Source organism: Plectropomus leopardus, chromosome 6 (genome assembly GCF_026936395.1).
Source record: "Plectropomus leopardus strain MGB_pleo_1.0 chromosome 6, ASM2693639v1, whole genome shotgun sequence".
NCBI lineage: Eukaryota > Metazoa > Chordata > Actinopteri > Perciformes > Serranidae > Plectropomus > Plectropomus leopardus.
The window spans coordinates 742,375-760,135 of record NC_142181.1 but is presented as its reverse complement, the minus strand read 5'-3'; the positions used below and the strand labels follow the sequence as shown (position 1 = coordinate 760,135).

Here is a 17,761-nt window from a genome sequence, read left to right as displayed (position 1 = left end):
CTCCCATATTGATCAGATCTTATTATTTCTGTTATTATTGTTTTTATTAATGCTGATTTTTTTTTTTTTTGTCCGTAGACGAAATATGTCTTGGAAATATTGATCCTATTAAACTTAAAGCCGATATCGGGCTGAATGATAAAACGATAACGATATCAATCGCAATATAACTTTTCCTTGATTGAAATATGAGATGTAGTCCATCGAATGCATTCTGACCATGTCCACTAAGCTCTCAGTCTCCGTCAGTGTCTCTGAATGTCCACTCCGCTCTCATTGTCCTTCAGGTGATCTCAGTCTCTTCTAGGACACCAAAATGTCTCGATCCGGTCCTGATTCTGTCATTTATCAGCGTGCTCGCTGCTCACAGTAACCGCTGAACACCGGAGTAAGAGGCCACCGTCTCCACCCTCCGTCCTCCTGCTCAAGGACATGATGAGGGGACATGATGAGAGGACATGATGAGAGGACATGATGAGAGGACATGATGAGAGGATGCGGTCTGCGTTCAGGTGTGGTGAGTTTGGGTTCTGCTGAGAGAATAAACTGACGTCTGATGTTTGATGTAAATGTGCAGAGATCACAGCAGAGCCGTCACTTAGGGACGGTTCTGTAGCTGCTTCCTGACAGTTTGTAAATGTGCAGAGATCACAGCAGAGCCGTCACTTAGGGACGGTTCTGTAGCTGCTTCCTGACAGTTTGTAAATGTGCAGAGATCACAGCAGAGCGGTTACTTAGGGACGGTTCTGTAGCTGCTTCCTGACAGTTTGGCAACGTTCCTCTCTGTAGATCCACGAGAACTCAAACACAACATTATTTTCTGCATTATTTTTGTACAATTCAAGTTGACATTTGAAGATAAGAGGGAAAAAAACAAAATATAAAAATGAAATTGATTTTGCTCTTGAAAATGACTTTTTTTTTTAAAAAAATGTGATTTTCCATTTTTTTGTCTGAAATGTCGTTTTTTTATGAAAATGCACAGTTTAAATTCATCTGTACTCAGCACAACTCAGCCTTTCAGACCCTCAGGTAATGAAAAACTCACAAAAAGAAGTTATCGGTTATCGGTATCTTATCGGCCAGGAGAAGCTGAAAATATCGGTTTATCAGTTGAAATAATCGTTATCGTGATCACTGGTTCTGATATCTTCATATCTCACTGAGGAGTCAAAGGGACCTTTAAGCTCGACAGAAATACTGATTTGATGTAGATCGTGATATATATCGATATCAATGGATATGAAAAAAAAAATTGTGATAAGACTTTTTCCATATCGCCCAGTCCTATCCCGATCTTTGGAGTCTGCCTTTTCGTGTCTTACTGTCACATTTTTATGGTTTTTACTTATTTTATTTATTAAGATCACATTTTAGGACCCATATTTTGCTCATATCTTTTCTTTCTTCAGTCAAACTGTAAATCACTCTGAACTGCATTCGATTTGCATTGCATTTCACTTATTTTTTTCTGTGCGCTTCATGTCCCAGCATGAACTTAAAGCTGCTTCCAAGCTGTCTAAAAACGAATTAAAACATTTTATTTATTTATTTTATTTATTTTATTTATTTTATTTATTTTATTTATTTTATTTTATTTTTGTGTGGTTTTAGATGGTGTGAGTGTGTGTGTGTGTGTGTGTGTGTGTGTGTGCGTGCGTGCGTGCGAGCATTTGTGCGTGTGCGTGTGTGTGTGTGTATGATTTATAGTTAAAAAAGAAAAGGTAGTTGTTTTCCTTATAAAAACTATTGGCTTTTTTTTTTTTACAAGTTTTTGAAAAACAGGTTTTTTTTTTTTTCCAAATGTTTTTTTTTTTCCGAAAAAAAATTGGAAAATTTTCCGTTCATGAAGGTTTGGTTTTTTTCTTTGCTTCTTATTCTTCTTCTTCTGTTTTTGCAATTTTCTTTCTTTTTTTTTTAAATTCATGCCCACTTTCTAAAAATAGATGATAGATAGATAGATAGATAGATAGATAGATAGATAGATAGATAGATAGATGAGGAGCTGAGGAGGTGACGTAGGGCCGTGGGGATGACGTCAGCCCCTCTGTGTCTCGGGGTGTGTTTGTTTGTGAGAGGAAGAGGCTGGTTGGATGTTGGGCGGGGTCTGAGGAGACAGAGAGAGAGAGAGAGGCAGAGAGAAAGCGAGAGAAAGAGAGAGAGACAGAGAGAGAGAAACAGAGAGAGAGAGAGAGAGAGAGAGACAGAGAGAGAGACAGAGCAGGAAAACCTCCCGATCCTCCTCCTGCTCCTCCTGCTCCTCCTGCTGCTGCACGGACAAAAGGAGAGCAAAAGCAACAAGAAGAAGGACAGAGAGACAGACGGGAGGACAGACAGCGAAGGACACACAGACAGGAGGACAGACGGCGGGACAGCCGGGAGGATGGGCCGGCGGAGCGGCCGTCGGTAGCGCTCTGTTTTCGGGGACGGAGCTCCAGGATGAGCGTAGCGCTGCAGGACCTCCGGAACACCGTGAGTACACACACACACACACACACACACACACACACACACACAGTCATGCAGATCCATCAGACCCGCCTGTCCATCAATCACAGTGATTGACAGGTGATCAGCATCAGCCGGCAGCTGCGCGCTCAAGCCTGGCGCGTGGGCGTCCGGGCGCGTGCATGTTGCGGGTATAGGCTTGTTTTGTGCGCGCGCACGCACTTGTGTGTGGGTGTGCGTGCATAAACGTTTTCTGCTGACGTCACTGATCATAAAGGCTGATTGAAAACATTTTTTGTCTCAAATCTTTCGGCAATTGAAAAAAAAACAGTTTTGCAATAAAGAAAACAACCTTTGGCTTCTTTATTATTATTATTATTATTATTATTATATAAATTAAGCGTTATGTAGAGCACATTTAATTCATCATATGTAAACAGGATGGTTGAAAACGGTTTTTTTTTTCTTCAAAATATTTTGGCAATAAAAAAACATTTTTGAAATTTAAAAAATAACTTTTTTAAAATGTGTTACCATTATTATTATTTTATATAAATAAAGCCTAATTTATAGCACCTTATATTCATCACATGTCAACAGGCTGTTGATCAGTCTGAGTTTAACATGGAGCTTCTGTGTTTCTACAATATTTCACCAAAAATAGTCAAATATTCTTATTTCATATCTGAAATTGTTTTTTTCGGTGTCAGATGTTTACAGTCACAGGAGAAGAGACTTCCTGTAACCGGATAAGAGTCTCAGTTAAAGTCTGTTGTTCCTCATCACATTTTTGACCTTTTTAATGTAAAATGATCCAGTGATTCATCAAATTTTATCTTTAAGTCATCAATCAATAAAAGCTTCTATCTAAACCTTTAAATCTTTATAATAATAATAAACTTTACTGACACAAGTGCTTCACATAGTTGAGCCAGGATGAAAAATTGAATTAAATGTAATCAAAATAATATAAAAAAAACAACAAAACAGAAGTCTTTTCTCCACAGAGCATCTGAAGAACCAAACCGCGACGGCATCATATGGCTCCAGAGTGTGATTTTAGACAGCATGCTGGCATCACAGAAACTAAAGAGGCGTGACGTTTAACACAACAACATCGGACTCTTGTGTGACATATAACATACGTGTCAGCAGCTCTTTGTAAACAATAACAATGACATCACATGTCAGTAGCAATCATTTAGCGTCCGTGTTATCTGGCAGCTGATCTCGTCCTCTCCTTGGAGGCTCAGGAGCTCCTCGACATCAGTGTTTTCTTTTTTTTTTAATTTATTTTTTATTGACATTCAGAATCAGATATACAGAGTCAGATGTTCAGAAACAGACATTTACATCTGGGACATCATTTGGGCGTATATCTAGTTTCCGTTGTCTGCCTCAAATGTCCGGAAAAAAGGAAAAAAAGGAAGAAGACATCAGTGTTTTCATGATTTGTGAGAAAACTTTTTGGACATTTTTATTAAAAACATTTTGTTTTGTTTGTTTGGCCTTTTTTTCCTTTAAACATTTTTTGGTGATTTTTTTCTTTCTTTAAATGTGTTTGGCAGTTTTGTTTTTTAAAATGTTTTGCCTATTTGTTTATAAATTTTGGCAATCTTGTTCAATTTGTAATGATTTTATTTGCTCTTAAAGGTTTTGGACATCTTTACTTTTTTCTTCAAACGTTTTTCTTTACAAATGTGCTGATTTCTTTTTCTAATTTGGTGACTTTTAAAAGGGCAGTTGTTTTCTTAATAAAAGCTTTTGGCAGTTTTTTTTCCTTTCAAAATTCATACCTTTTTTTTTCTCCCAAAATGTTTGGCATTTTTTTCCCTTAGAATTTTTTTTTTATTATGGCAATCTTAAACATTATTTTGAATTATTTTTCTTAAAAAATCTTAAATATTTAATTAATTTTAATATTTTTTTGTTTGGAAAGAGCTGCTGACACGTATGTTATATGTCACACTAGAGGTCAACGCTGTTGTGGTAAACATCATGCCTCTTAAGTTTCCGTGATGCCGGCATGCTGCCTAAAATCACACTCTGGAGACACATGATGCCGCCATCGTTTGTTTCTGTGTAAAAATGCGAAGGAGGTGTAAAGACGAGACTCTGTGGAGAAAAGGCTGATGTTGATCTCATCGCTGGAAAACATTTCACCTCCAGCAGTCTGACAGAAAGTGACGTAGAAACAACCGGAGACGTCCGTCTGCATGTGAACACGTCGGCTGCTCCGCCGGTCAGCGAGGAACAGGTTCGACCACATTTATGTAGTTCTCCGGCAGGACACCTGTAGTTATTTTTAGCACCTTTAAATCGTCACATGTAAAGCAGCATCAGCTCTTCAGCCATCGTCAGCTGTCAGAAAGATGATCCATAATCGAGCTGAAACGTTATCAAGAAGAAAGTGCAAACAGGAAGTCAAAGAATTAAAAACTGCATCGTCAGAAAACTAAAAACAGGCCTGTTTCCCTGACTTTTTGTGGTTCTCACGGATCAACCATGTGACAAACGTGATGATCTTACAGACCATGATGCAATGCTGCAGATTAAAACAACCCAACAGGATAAAAAGGAGTTAAAAACAAGCCCAACCAGAAACATCTACAGCAGGAAAAAGACACTTTGACACAACAGAAAGATTCACCCAGAAACATGAGAAAGAACAGGAAACCTCCCACTGACCCTCTAACCCGGAGTACTTTAATGCCTTTTTTAAGGTGATATTCAGCTCCAGTTCTGGAGCTTTTGAATGCAGGACTTTGACTTGTAGTGGAGTATTTTCACCACTTGGTTACGGTGGGGAAAAGATCATGTTTTGGGGTAAAATACCCCCAAACACAACAGGAAAAGCTCCAACCTGTCTTCATAAAAATACCATTTTATTTTTTTTTACCATTAGATTTTAAAGTATTATTATTATTAAAGCGCCTCGTTGCTGCAGCTTATTAACCCATGCTGGACTACAGTGATGTTTTGCACATGCATGCCTCTGCGCAGAGTCTCCATATGTTTGACTCAGCTTGCCGTGCGCCCTTCAGGTTCATAAGAAACTGTAAAGCTGTGACGCACCGCTGTGAGCTGCACTCTCCTGCAGGACGGCCCGCTCTGGCGACCTGTACGCTCTTTCACTGGTGCATTTTCATATAAAAGGCAATTCTTGGTCTGCTCCCGCACTATCTTTGTGTTTTTATCACGCAGAAAAGTACCGGACAGGACTGACTGCGTTCTCAGGACTTCTATATGCTCCGGTCCCAAATGTTCGAACAGAAATTGGGAAAAAGGGCTTTTAGGTATTCTGCACCCCCTGCCTGGAATCTGTTGCAAAATGACTTAAAACTCAAGGAGCTGGTGTCCTTGAATGTCTTTAAAGCCGGTCCTATCGAATGTCGTGTTTAGCCTAACACATATTTCTCTTTTAATGCTTATTTTAGTGCTTGTGAATTTTATTTTACTGTATTGTTTTTGTCTCCTTTTGTGTTTCTGTCTGCAATTTTGTGTTTTTCTCTGCTTGGCCAGGTCTCCTTTGAAAGAGATTCTTAACCTCAATGGGACCGACCTGGTTAAACAAAGGTTAAATCGTTAAATTATTATTACAACAGAAAACACCTGTCGATTAAAAAAAAAATTTTTTTTTATCTCCATGAACATGACTGGAAATGTCCCAACACAACAGTACATGCTTTTTTTTTCTTTTACAAACACTGCAGGAAATATTCTTAACGTGTTGCTTAAACAAACATATTTTTTTAAGAAGACTGCTTTGAACGTCCTGACCTTTCATTAAAAAACAGCTGGTTTTAAGGATGCAAACACAGCTGAAAATGTCCCGACCTTTCATTTAAAAAAAAAAAACCTGTTTGGTCGTCTCAAACATGGCTGGAAATGTCCAGATCTTTTGTCAAAAATTCTGTTTTATTTGTTGCTACAAACACGTCAGAATATGTCCTGACCTCATTAAAAAACACCCAGTTTGGTTGCTACAAACACTGCTGGAAACGTCCCGACACGTCGATAAAAAAATACCTGGTTTTGTTGATACAGACATAGCTGGAAATGTCCCAACCTGTTATTAAAAAATACTTCTTTTTTAACTTAAAACAGGGCTGGAAATGTCAAAACCTTTGTTTAAAAATACTTTTAATTCAGCAGCTGGAGGCCGAGTTTCTGACTGAAAAGTGATTTAAAGATGAATTCATCAGTGTTGGTCACTGATGTCCAGTCGATCCATAAACTGATGAATCATTTCGTTTTCTTCTCGTTAGATTCTCTTTGTGTGAATATTCCCAAAGTTACAGCGAGCTGGCAGTGTGTGTGTGTGTGTGTGTGTGTGTGTAGGGTTGGGCAGGGTTTACTGTTTCCTGTCTGCAATTCTGTGACTTCCTGTCTTAAGACGCCCAGTTTCCATCTGAGCAACAAAACAAGCCAACACACCCCGACCCCCTCTGCTGCTCCTGTCTTTATCTGACCCCAACGCAAATTTTACATTTCTGCAAACCACAAATACGTCACATTTCTACATCTCAGGGGTTGTGTGATATGTTAAAACTTTGCATTTTTTACACTTCAGTTTTCAATTTTGTGTTTCAACAACTCAGTGGTCAGCGTGTGGTTTGGTTTAGACACCGAAACCACTTGTTTAAAAAAAATGCAGCCAGAGTTTTCAGACTGGTTTCAGATGTTGGGTCCAGTTCTCAGTTGGGCTGGGCAATATGGAATAAAGTCTTATCATTATAGTGTTTTTCATTTCAGTGGATATCGATATATGTCACGATATACATGAAATCACCATCATAAGGTTAATTTTGGTTTAAATATTTATTTTCTGTCAGACATTGAACATGACAAATGTCTGTTGTCTGTTTGTCTGTCTCACTGCGCTGCTGTCGGACCATCAGCTGTTTGATCCGCCATGAAGAAGTGCTGTGGCTGTCAAACACTCAGCTGTTCTACAGTCAAAGACCTTCACTTTTTCACATGATCGTTCAACACTTCTGCTGTGTTTTGCCGTGAGATTTTCCTCGATGTCATGAGAGCGTGAGACAGAGCCCAAAAGCGTGAGATGCACGGCAGATGCGTTGGAGTTGGCAGCCCCGGTGGAGAAAGGGTTAACAGAATTTTTAAATAACCACAATACCCAACATGGGCAAGATTATGTCAGTTAGAGGTTTTAATTGCCCAGGACTACTCCTTAAAAGATATTGTTCTCGTTCTTACATTTTATTACAACTTGGCCACGGGTCCGGATGTTGTTGGGTCCAGTTCTCAGACTGGTTTCAGATGTTGGGTCCAGTTCTCAGACTGGTCTCTGACTGGTTTAATGAATGGGGGGAAGGGTCCTCTCTCCTGTATTGTGTTGAGGAGGTGTTTGTGTTGGGGGTCAGAGGTCACCGAGGAGCCGCTGTGACTGATGACTTGGCCCTCGGGCACGGGAGGTGGTGATGGTGAATGGTTGCCATGGTGACGACCTGCAGGTGCTGAGGTCATCGGTAAATTGGTGCCACTGGTGTGAGTGAGGGGGCTGCTCTTATATTACTGGTTTTGTTAACATGTTTTCTTCAGTGTCAGCAGTAATCCAGTGATTGTTGTCTGTTTCCATGGTAACTGTACAAACAGGAGAAACGGAAAAAAACACAAACAGTGTGTTCAATCAGTCATCACCAGACTTTTTATTCGGTGGAGGTTAAATTTACGAGATTATTATTATTATTATTATTATTATTATTATTGCCTTTACTCGGGCTGCTACAAATGGTTGTACTTATAAGCTGTTATATTAATATTCAACTGCTTTTATAGTTAATTTGATCATTGATCATTAATCGGTTTGAGTAGATCTTTAAGAAAACGAGAAAAACAAATCAGATTACAGCCTCTTCAATTAGATTTTTTTTTCTTCTCCTCCATGACAGAGAACTGCTCACCTTTCGGTTTGGACAAAACAAAACATTTTCAGTAGTTTGCATACTTTCAAAAAAAGTAGTTGTCCATGTACTTTATTCAGGAGTTTGCATACTTTTTCCAGTAGTTACATACTTTCTCAAGCTGTCAGAATAACTTTTTTCTCTACTTCTCCGTGACAGCAAATTGATTATCTTTTGCTTTGGATAAAACAAAAATTTGAGGACGTCATCTTGAGCTTTGGGGAACACCGACTGATATTTAGTCAACATTTTCTGATTTTCTGATAATCAGCTGATTGAAGCTGCAGCTTTCGTTTTTTGTGTGGATAAAAAATTACTGAGGATTATTTGTCAAAAATCTTGTTGCGTAAATATTTTCAGGAAGCACCAGTAGTCTATGTATAATATCGATATATTATTTGGTAAAAAGTATTGTGACTGTTTTCTCCATCTCGTCCAGCTCGTCTTCAAACAGCTTTCCTCTCCGTCGTCTCTGTCCACGACCTGCCGTCTCTCTGTGTGACAGAATCCAGTGAGCGACCTTTATTTTGTAACCAACTTTATTCGTCTTCTGGACGCAGACGGAGGACGCGATGAGCTCGTATTTCCTGACTCTTTCGTATATTTAAGTGTTGTTTTGTGTCCCTGCGGCTCTGAATCACTCAGATTTTATTGATCTGATTATCCAGAGTTCCCTGTTGCTCTCCAAAGTTGCTCTCCTCTCTTTTTAATTCTTGTCTTCAATAGTTCATGTACATAAAATCCTTTTTAGGTGTCCCCAAAGTTTTTGTTAAGTAGTTCACGTATTTTTTTCTCAGTATTTTGCGTACGTTTGTAAAGTTGTCCAAACACCTTTTCAGGTGTAGTTTGGGGTGTGTATGTGACACGTATATAAATATCAGTGGTTTTAGCGGCTGGCACCATCGGATGTTTGGAGTTGGTGTACTTGGTGTATTTGGTGTATTTGGTGTATTTTGTCGTTTTTTTAATGATGCCTCCAGTCTTTGTGCTAAGCTAGGCTAAACACAGTGTGGGTGCGCTGAGATGAGACTGATGTTTTTCTGCAGAAACAAGGTGATTTACCGAAACGTCCGAGCGGCTCCTCACCGGTGTTTGTGTGTGGGGTCAGTGTTCGGAGTACGGAGGCTGCCAAGGGACAAAAGAGCAGATTTTGCTGCCAGAACGGACAGACAGACAGACAGATGTTATATAAGCTGCAGTGAACTCCATTAGAGCTGAATGGAGGTGATTCACACACATTATCTAATTTCACACACACACACACACACACACACACACACACACACACACAGTGACATCACCCTCTACAGAGAGATATAACACACACTCCCGTCTCCTAGTGACCCTCGCTCGCCCCCCCCCTCCCCCTCCGTGTGCGTCATCAATTAAAGAGAACAGAGCCGAGCGAGAGACACCAGGGGAGACAGACACAGGGACAGAAAGACAGGGACAGAGAGACAGAGACAGACAGGTTTTAGTGACGGTCCCGAGGCAGGAAACAGTTGGAAAGCTTTAGCTTCCTGCAGGAGCATCAGACAGCAGCAGGACAGTGAGGAGACAGAGACAGACACAGAGACAGACACAGAGACAGACACAGAGACAGACACAGAGACAGACCTCCTACCATGACAGACACGGTCAGCGACGCTCTGATGTCCCTCTCTGAGGTGATCAGGTCTCACAGTCCATCCCAGAGACGGGCGTCTTCCACCAGACTGGGGGAAAGTTCCAGTATGGAGCTGGTTTTGTCTGCGGGGACGCTGTCCAACAGGACAGAGACAAACACAAACTGTTGATGTTGAAGGCTGAAAAAAAGTCAAAAAAGTTTGATATTTTCTGAAAATGTCATTCAGATGAATCGGCTCTTCTGAAAATCTGCTCGTAACCTCAATTTTTTTTCCCAGGAGTCGTCGTGGAGATTCTTCCACTCTGGTGGAGAATCGCTGAAGTTTGGTGGAAAAATACTGAAATTTTAAATATGCAATTGAACCTTTAAAAAACGGACCTCCTGTGGACGGACGCGGGAGGTCGTTGTTCTGTTAAATCAACTTTCGATAAGGATCATAATATGTAGAGCTCTCGCTCTTTGGGAGTTCACATACTTGTTTCAGTAGTTTTCATACTTTTAAAGTGCTAAAGTTATATATTTTTTTCAGTAGTTTTCATACTTTTTTATTGTTGCTTTTTTTCATTAGGTCACACATTTTTTCTGTAGTATGCATGCATAAAAAAGTTGGACAAATACTTTTTTCAGGAGTTCACATACCTTTTTCTCAGTAGGTTTGTTAGTTTTTTATAGCTGTCCAAATTCTTTTTCTGTAGTTTGCAGTTTTTTTTTTATTGTTACAAAAATGCTTTAAAAAAAAGTCACATACATTTCAAACAGTAGTTTTTATTGTTGATAAAAAAAATTCATTCAGATTCTTTTTTTCAGTCGTTTGTGAGCTTTTTTAAAAAAGTTGTTGAGTTTATAAAATGTGTTTGAGGCTGATCCAGGATCAGAGCGCTGAGCTGTTTATGTTTGGGCTGCACAATGACGGACGGGGGGGGCGGGGTCACAGGGAGAGCTGAGTGTAAACACAGGAAGTGGAGATTTATTTGATCACAGTGAAACACGTCCTCACGCTGAGCCGCTGCCTCACTGCTTTCACTCCAGTTTCTTCTTCGTGTGTTTCTGCTGCAGCTCACATCCGTCTGCCGGGAGTTTTTGTTTCTGTCGGACTAAAAGATTCAATTTCACATCACACACACTGACTCTGAATTTGTCATTTTATTCTATTTTCCACCTGATGAGGTCATTTTGACCATATTTGGCATCTGGAGGAAATACATGCTATTTCCACTAGGTGACCTGTCACAGTCAATGTAGCTGCTGATCACTGACATATCCCAGACTGTCAGCAGCTACACTCACACACTGACATATCCCAGACTGTCAGCAGCTACACTCACACACTGACATATCCCAGACTGTCAGCAGCTACACTCACACACTGACATATCCCAGACTGTCAGCAGCTACACTCACACACTGACATATCCCAGACTGTCAGCAGCTACACTCACACACTGACATATCCCAGACTGTCAGCAGCTACACTCACACACTGACAGATCCCAGACTGTCAGCAGCTTTTCTCGTTTTTGTAATTAGCTGGACATTTTAAAACAATACAGTTTTTTAATTTTCCATTTAATTTTTCAATTTATTCCCATGGCACATTTAGGTAGAAATGTAGGTGGAAAAGGAAAAAGAGGTAAATATGTTTGAGGAAATAAATGGACAGGGGAGGCAAATAGGAAAATACATAAATAAATGCATAACTAATTACACAAATAAAAAAGGAAATATAACAAAAGAAGAAATAAATTTGTAAAATGGGAAATTAAAAAATAGGGGATTTTCTACGCAAACAAGCAAATAAAAATGAATAATTGGATAAATAAAATAGAAAATTAAATGGGAAATGAAATCAATGGGGAAATTTGTATTTATTTTTTATGTCTTCTGATTTTGTGGGTGTCAGCGATCACTCAGGCGATGTGGTTCTGTGTTCGACAGCGAGGATCAGAGGCTGCTTTCAGGCGTCTGCGGTGGATTTCAGCCTGAACGTCCCAGAGGACTGTTCGGGCGGACAAACAGCAGTCAATGAATAATAAATACAGAGAAGCACAGCGATCAATACGAGCTCCAGCAGCTTAACCATCGTCATCTTTACTCCTCATCCAGAGAGCAGCCCGACCAATAAAACACTAATAAAACCCCGACATTCAGATAATCCATCAGGCTGCACAGTTTTCCTTTTCCTTTTTTTGCATGTTTGTTCGTTCTGTTTAATGTAATATTTCTGCAGTTTCAGAGAAAGATCAGGCTGCATTCAATTGAATAATATTTGTACACTTAGATTCCAGCGAGGGCCGATTGTTTCCGACTCGAGCGATCCAAACATTTCCAAAAACTCTGAGGTTTTTTAAAGTCCAAAAGTGAACATTTGTAGAAAAAAAGGGAGATTTCCAAAATTCAAAACACGGTTTATCTGATTAAATATTCTCCTTCAGTCCATATCTGTTGGCGTTTAGCTTTTAAAAAACATTCGTGTGATCGCAGAACTGTTGGCTAACAGCTCCATAAATTATATTTATTCATTTAAGAAATATTGAATCAAAAAACAATAAGATTCACTTATTTAATCCGATGAATCACTTTACTGAAATTGAGAATTTTGAGTATTTTCAATTTTATTTTTACTGTACATTAGAAAATGGTTGGGGGGCCAGCAGGGGCCCTATGAGGGGCCCTGTCAGAGGCCAGGTTCGGCTGTGAGTTGAGTCTCGGTGGTCCTGAGTCCGTCAGAGCTCGCTCTGGGTGAGCGGCGGCTCAGATCTGGACAGGCGGACTCGAGCACGGTAATGAAGGTTGATGATCTTATGGCTGCGGTTTGAAAACTCCTGTTCTGTTTCCATCCTGCAAATTCGATTTATCCAATTTATTTCTGATTTGTCCTCATCAGCGAGCGCCTGTCTGACTTCCTGTCTCTCTGTCTGCAGATGTCCAGCTACAAGCGAGCTACGTTGGAGGAGGATGAAGTGTCGGACGCTCCGGCTGAGGCCGCCTCGTCTCCTGACAGGGTGGAGGTCAGTGAACAGCAAAGTGTGTGAAAGCAAATTTAGTCCGCACGAGACGATAAAGAACCGATCCGACGCAGACAGAAAAGACAGAGAAAGAACCGAATCACAGAGAAAAGGGGGACATTTTGAGCCTGAGACACTGAGCGAGGACGGTGACTCAGCGGAGAAAATGAGTTTGACTGATATAACTCCTCAGGAAGTCTCCCTCAGTCTCTCACGGCTAACTGGTCCCAGGTGAAGTCCTGGATTTAAGGCAGAGTCTCAGAGCCAGACCCCGGGGGGGCCGAGACTGAAAACACGAGCGGGTGCCACCATCGTGTGTGTCCGCCGCCCACAAAGAGCGCCCAGCGGGGGGTCTGGAGGCCCGCCAGCCACGAACTGAGCCTCCACAACAGTCAGCTCTGTGGAGGAGAAAAACAAGGCCGGCAGAGTCCACAAAGACTCGGGGTCGACGACAGGATTTCTTTCTAGGGCCAGTTCCAATTATTAGCAGTTAACCCTTTCACACCTGCACCATCATCAGTTTTCATGCTGCATTTAGATGCTTTTCACAAGAACTTTGAAACCTGAGAAAATCAAAACACATAAAAAAAAATTAACAGCAACCCAGAAAGAAATATCCCACGAAAATCTGCAAAAACCAAAAATCAAAGTCAAAAGTGACGAGGAAATGAAAAAAACAAGAGAAAAATGTCCAGAAAACTATATTCAATCTTTTTTTGGCACTTCCTTGAGGTCATTTTCTTGATTTTTGTTTGTAACTTTAGTTATTTATCTACTTTTTTTTGAACTGTTATTTTTTTGTCAGCACCAGTAAAAACCCCTGTGGACGTGCTGTGGACAGACTGAGAGCAGGCAGGGTTTTCTCCCAGGTTTCAGGCCCGAGGACACCTTTGGACGGACAGTGGTGGTCCGGCTGTGCGTGCTCAGTCTGTGTGTCTCCGTGTCTCTCAGGTGGGCTTCAGGAAGGGCGGCGTGGACATCCTGGGCAGGAGGACTCAGCTGGAGGTTCTGCTGTCGGTCCTGCTGCTGGCCGCCCTGCTGGCTCTGCTGGCCTGTCTGCTGGTCCTCGGACTGGGATTCAGCTCGGGTAAGACCACCGTCCTCCTCCTCTCCCGTCTTACCTCGTCTTTTACTGTCTTCTTTGTTTCCTCCGGGGCTGCGAGGACAGGGTCAGGGGTCGTTTATGAGGACGGTCTCTGACGGCGGCACTGACCGGTTAACGTTGACTGTTCGCAGCCGCAGGTCACGAATAACGCTGCTGACGGAGGTCACGCTGAGTCACATGATGATGCGTTCAAACTCTGCTCAGTAAAAATCAGTATTAGGCGAAAATAAATTAAAATGATGTCATGGTGCGTTCAGTGTAATCGTGTAGAATTTAGTTTTTGGCAAAAACGTGACTAAATGCATCTGATTGAAGGAGACTTTTGTTGACATTTGTTATTGTTAACCAACATCAGTCCTAATCATAGATATCAAATGTTTATTCATTTTCAGCATTTTAACCCTTTAAATGTCAGGATTTTATCATGTAGCTATTTTGTTTTTAAATGAAAAAAAGAATGATTTTTCCTGTATACTGCATGCTGGGTAGATTTTTTTTACTGTCCCAGCCTGAGATATGTCAATGATTAACAGCAACACTGATTTTTATACATTAGTATTTTTTGTGCAGTGTCAAATACTCACGCTAGGCTATAAAAAATATTATACATTTATATGTTTTTTCTACTTTCAGTGAGTTTATTTTTTAACCAACATCAGTCCTAATCATTAATATCAAATGTTAATTCATTTTCAGAATTTTAACCCTTTAAATCTCAGGTTTTTGTCATGATGTCACCATGTTTTTAGATTAAATATATATATATGTATGTTGAATATCCTCCTCCTCAGTGTGTGAGTGTAGCTGCTGACAGTCTGGGATATGTCAGTGTGTGAGTGTAGCTGCTGACAGTCTGGGATATGTCAGTGTGTGAGTGTAGCTGCTGACAGTCTGGGATATGTCAGTGATCAGCAGCTACATTGACTGTGACAGGTCACCTAGTGGAAATAGCATGTATTTCCTCCATATGCCAAATATGGTCAAAATGACCTCATCAGGTGGAAAATAGTCAAAATGACAAATTCAGAGTCAAAAGCCCAGAATGACACCCAGAAATAATACAAGTCCTGTTTTTCTGCTCTGATGGCTGTGGGATCAAAAATGTCAGTTTGAATGGGTTTCAATGGAGCATTTTTGGACCTGAACAGTCTGAATGTAACTATTTAGTTTCCACAGTGTATTTTAGACTTATTGTAGGAGCTGAGCTGCAAATTCACTGATTACACTCAAATACACAATCTGGACTACATTTAGGACACATGCATCAACACACACACAATTGACACTCTTTTCATTATTCATTTTGTGATAATTTTGTCTAACTGTCCCTAAAGGCTTACTAATTATATACATTTTTGCAGCAGTGAGACATTAATCTGCGGTGGTCTTTGTCCCCCTGATGAGTCTCTTACTCTGCTGATTCTCTGTGCCTCATATTTACCTCCTCCCATCGTGTCTCCACTTGACTCCTCTCCTTCCTCTGCTCTCCAGCCTCTCCTTTCCTTCCTCATCCTTTCCTGCTCCACCCGTTCTTCACAGCCTCCTCCTTTCCGTCTTTGCCTCCCCTCGCTTTATTTCTTGTTTCCTCCTCCGTCGCCTCTCAGCTTCTCTCTGCTGCAGATTTAAAACTCTAACATGTAAAAAACACCATCTGCAGCTTCACTCACTCTTTTTTTTCTCTCTCATGATGCTGTGCAGACAGTGGGCGTGGCCTGTGCCTGTCGCAGGCATGCGTCACGGTGGCGAGTCAGATGGTGGAGGCGATGGACCGCAGCGCCGACCCCTGCCACGACTTCTACCAGTTCGCCTGCGGAGGCTGGATGAGAAAAAACCCGCTGCCCGACGGACGCTCGCGCTGGTCCACGTTCAACAGCATCTGGGAGCAGAACCAGGCGCTGCTCAAACACCTGCTGGGTGAGACAGGTGGACAGGGAGAGACAGGTGGACAGGGAGAGACACAAAGTTCACCCTCACACAGTTGTCATGAATGTTAAAATTAACTCAGCTTTTTTGCAGCAGGCTGTAAACGGGTTAATTTCTGCTGTTAAGTTGGACGTTTTAGCACGAGGGGTCTCTGGGGACAGACTCGCTCCTGGAGCCAACCTCACATTAGAGCATCTGCAGGTTTTGGCTTCATTTTTGCAGCTCGATTAGGATTTGATGGTCAAAGGTCGAGGTCACGATGACTTTTTGGGGAATTTGTTTACTTATTATGATGAAAGTTCAAGCTAATGTCCCATAGCTTAAAAGCACGAAGTGAGAACATTTTATATCCGTAAACAGACAGACAGAACGGCTTTCCTGTCCACCTCAGTCCACATTTGTCTTTGACGTCACACAAACAGAGCAGAGAAACATGCAAGCACGTCTGTCTTACAGCATAGTAGTTTTTCCCAAATACAATTATTCTGTGTTTATGGTCTGAACGGCAGAGCGAAAAACGGTTTCCTACAAATGTTTTGGCAAATCTGTCCAGACAGGAGCAGCTCAGACTCTGAGTGCTAGGACGTGAGCCATGTGCAGATCTGTGTTTGGCCTCCTGCGTACGGCACTGTCAAACATTTTGCTTTGTTGTTTCTGTGACTTGCAGTGTTGACTTCGAGACTTGACGTTGTCGTAGAGAGCTTGTTTTTGCTCTTTGCACTCGCATTAAACCGCGTAACCGCAGTCATTTCAGTTTACTGATGTCATCTCTCATTGGCTCCCCAGTTTTTTGGGTGTGTCTTGATGAGATGCTCCCCTCTGCTTCCCCTGTAGCGAGCAGAACATTAAACCCTGATGGTTCGTTTTATTTTGTAGAGAACGGGACTTTTAACGGCAGCAGCGAGGCGGAGAGGAAGACGCAGTCCTACTACCTGTCCTGTCTCAACACCCAGAGGATCGAGGAGCTGGGAGCTCAGCCTCTCATTGACCTCATCGCCAAGGTAACCACTCATACATCTCATCGGCATGGTAACCTCATCATTCAGGTACAGCATTGCATGGATTTTTGTGTTACTGACATACAGAGCTCATGAACCTAATATATTGTCCTGCGAGGACTAAACCATGTCACTGAGAAGAAAGAAGAGAAAAAAATCAATATCAGCAAACAGATCGTGTGTGAACTTGAGTTGTGGATGAAAAATGTGTGAATAGTCTGAAATAAAAAACAGACGAATGATTTCATGACTTTGTGTCTTCAGGAGGTGTAATGTATATTTACAAAGGAGGTGGTTTTAAGTGGTAATGCACATCATCTGTAACAGAGGCCCGCACGCAAGAAATGATACGCAGACACATTTTCTCTTATTTTTGCTGGTATCTAGGATTTCTGATTTTCGGGATTCACCAGTGTTTTTTTGCTTTTCTCTGAGGTCAGAGAAAGTTTTACGAGTGTTGGAGAGCACGCGTACCAAGAAAAGAGAAAAATCTCTCGCTTTCACAAACCACAAATTGTTGCTTAACACAAGGATGAATGATTTTTAGATTCGAGGAATGTTTTTAAAAATGCATGAATATTGTTTAAATAAAGATTTTTGCATACAAACCAACAATGCAGCTGTAACTATTTTAGAAAATGAATTGGCAACTATTCATTTTATCGTGGATTTTTCATACAAAAAAAACATTTAATAGTTTTCTTCTTGTATAAACTTTGTGTATGAGT

The 17,761-nt window shown here is 41.0% G+C and overlaps 1 protein-coding gene across 1 annotated transcript in view; it reads left to right on the top strand.

Annotated features, from left to right (window-relative positions):
* Positions 1 to 2,171: 2,171 nt before the first annotated feature.
* The window catches only part of ece2b (endothelin converting enzyme 2b), a 29,679-nt gene continuing 14,089 nt past the window's right edge, over positions 2,172 to 17,761 (top strand). The window contains exons 1-5 of the mRNA XM_042486245.2: positions 2,172 to 2,472; positions 12,924 to 13,010; positions 13,959 to 14,094; positions 15,811 to 16,026; positions 16,912 to 17,036. Coding sequence (XP_042342179.1) covers positions 2,440 to 2,472; positions 12,924 to 13,010; positions 13,959 to 14,094; positions 15,811 to 16,026; positions 16,912 to 17,036 — 597 coding nt within the window. The 5' untranslated portion in view covers positions 2,172 to 2,439. The remainder of the gene's footprint in view (positions 2,473 to 12,923; positions 13,011 to 13,958; positions 14,095 to 15,810; positions 16,027 to 16,911; positions 17,037 to 17,761) is intronic.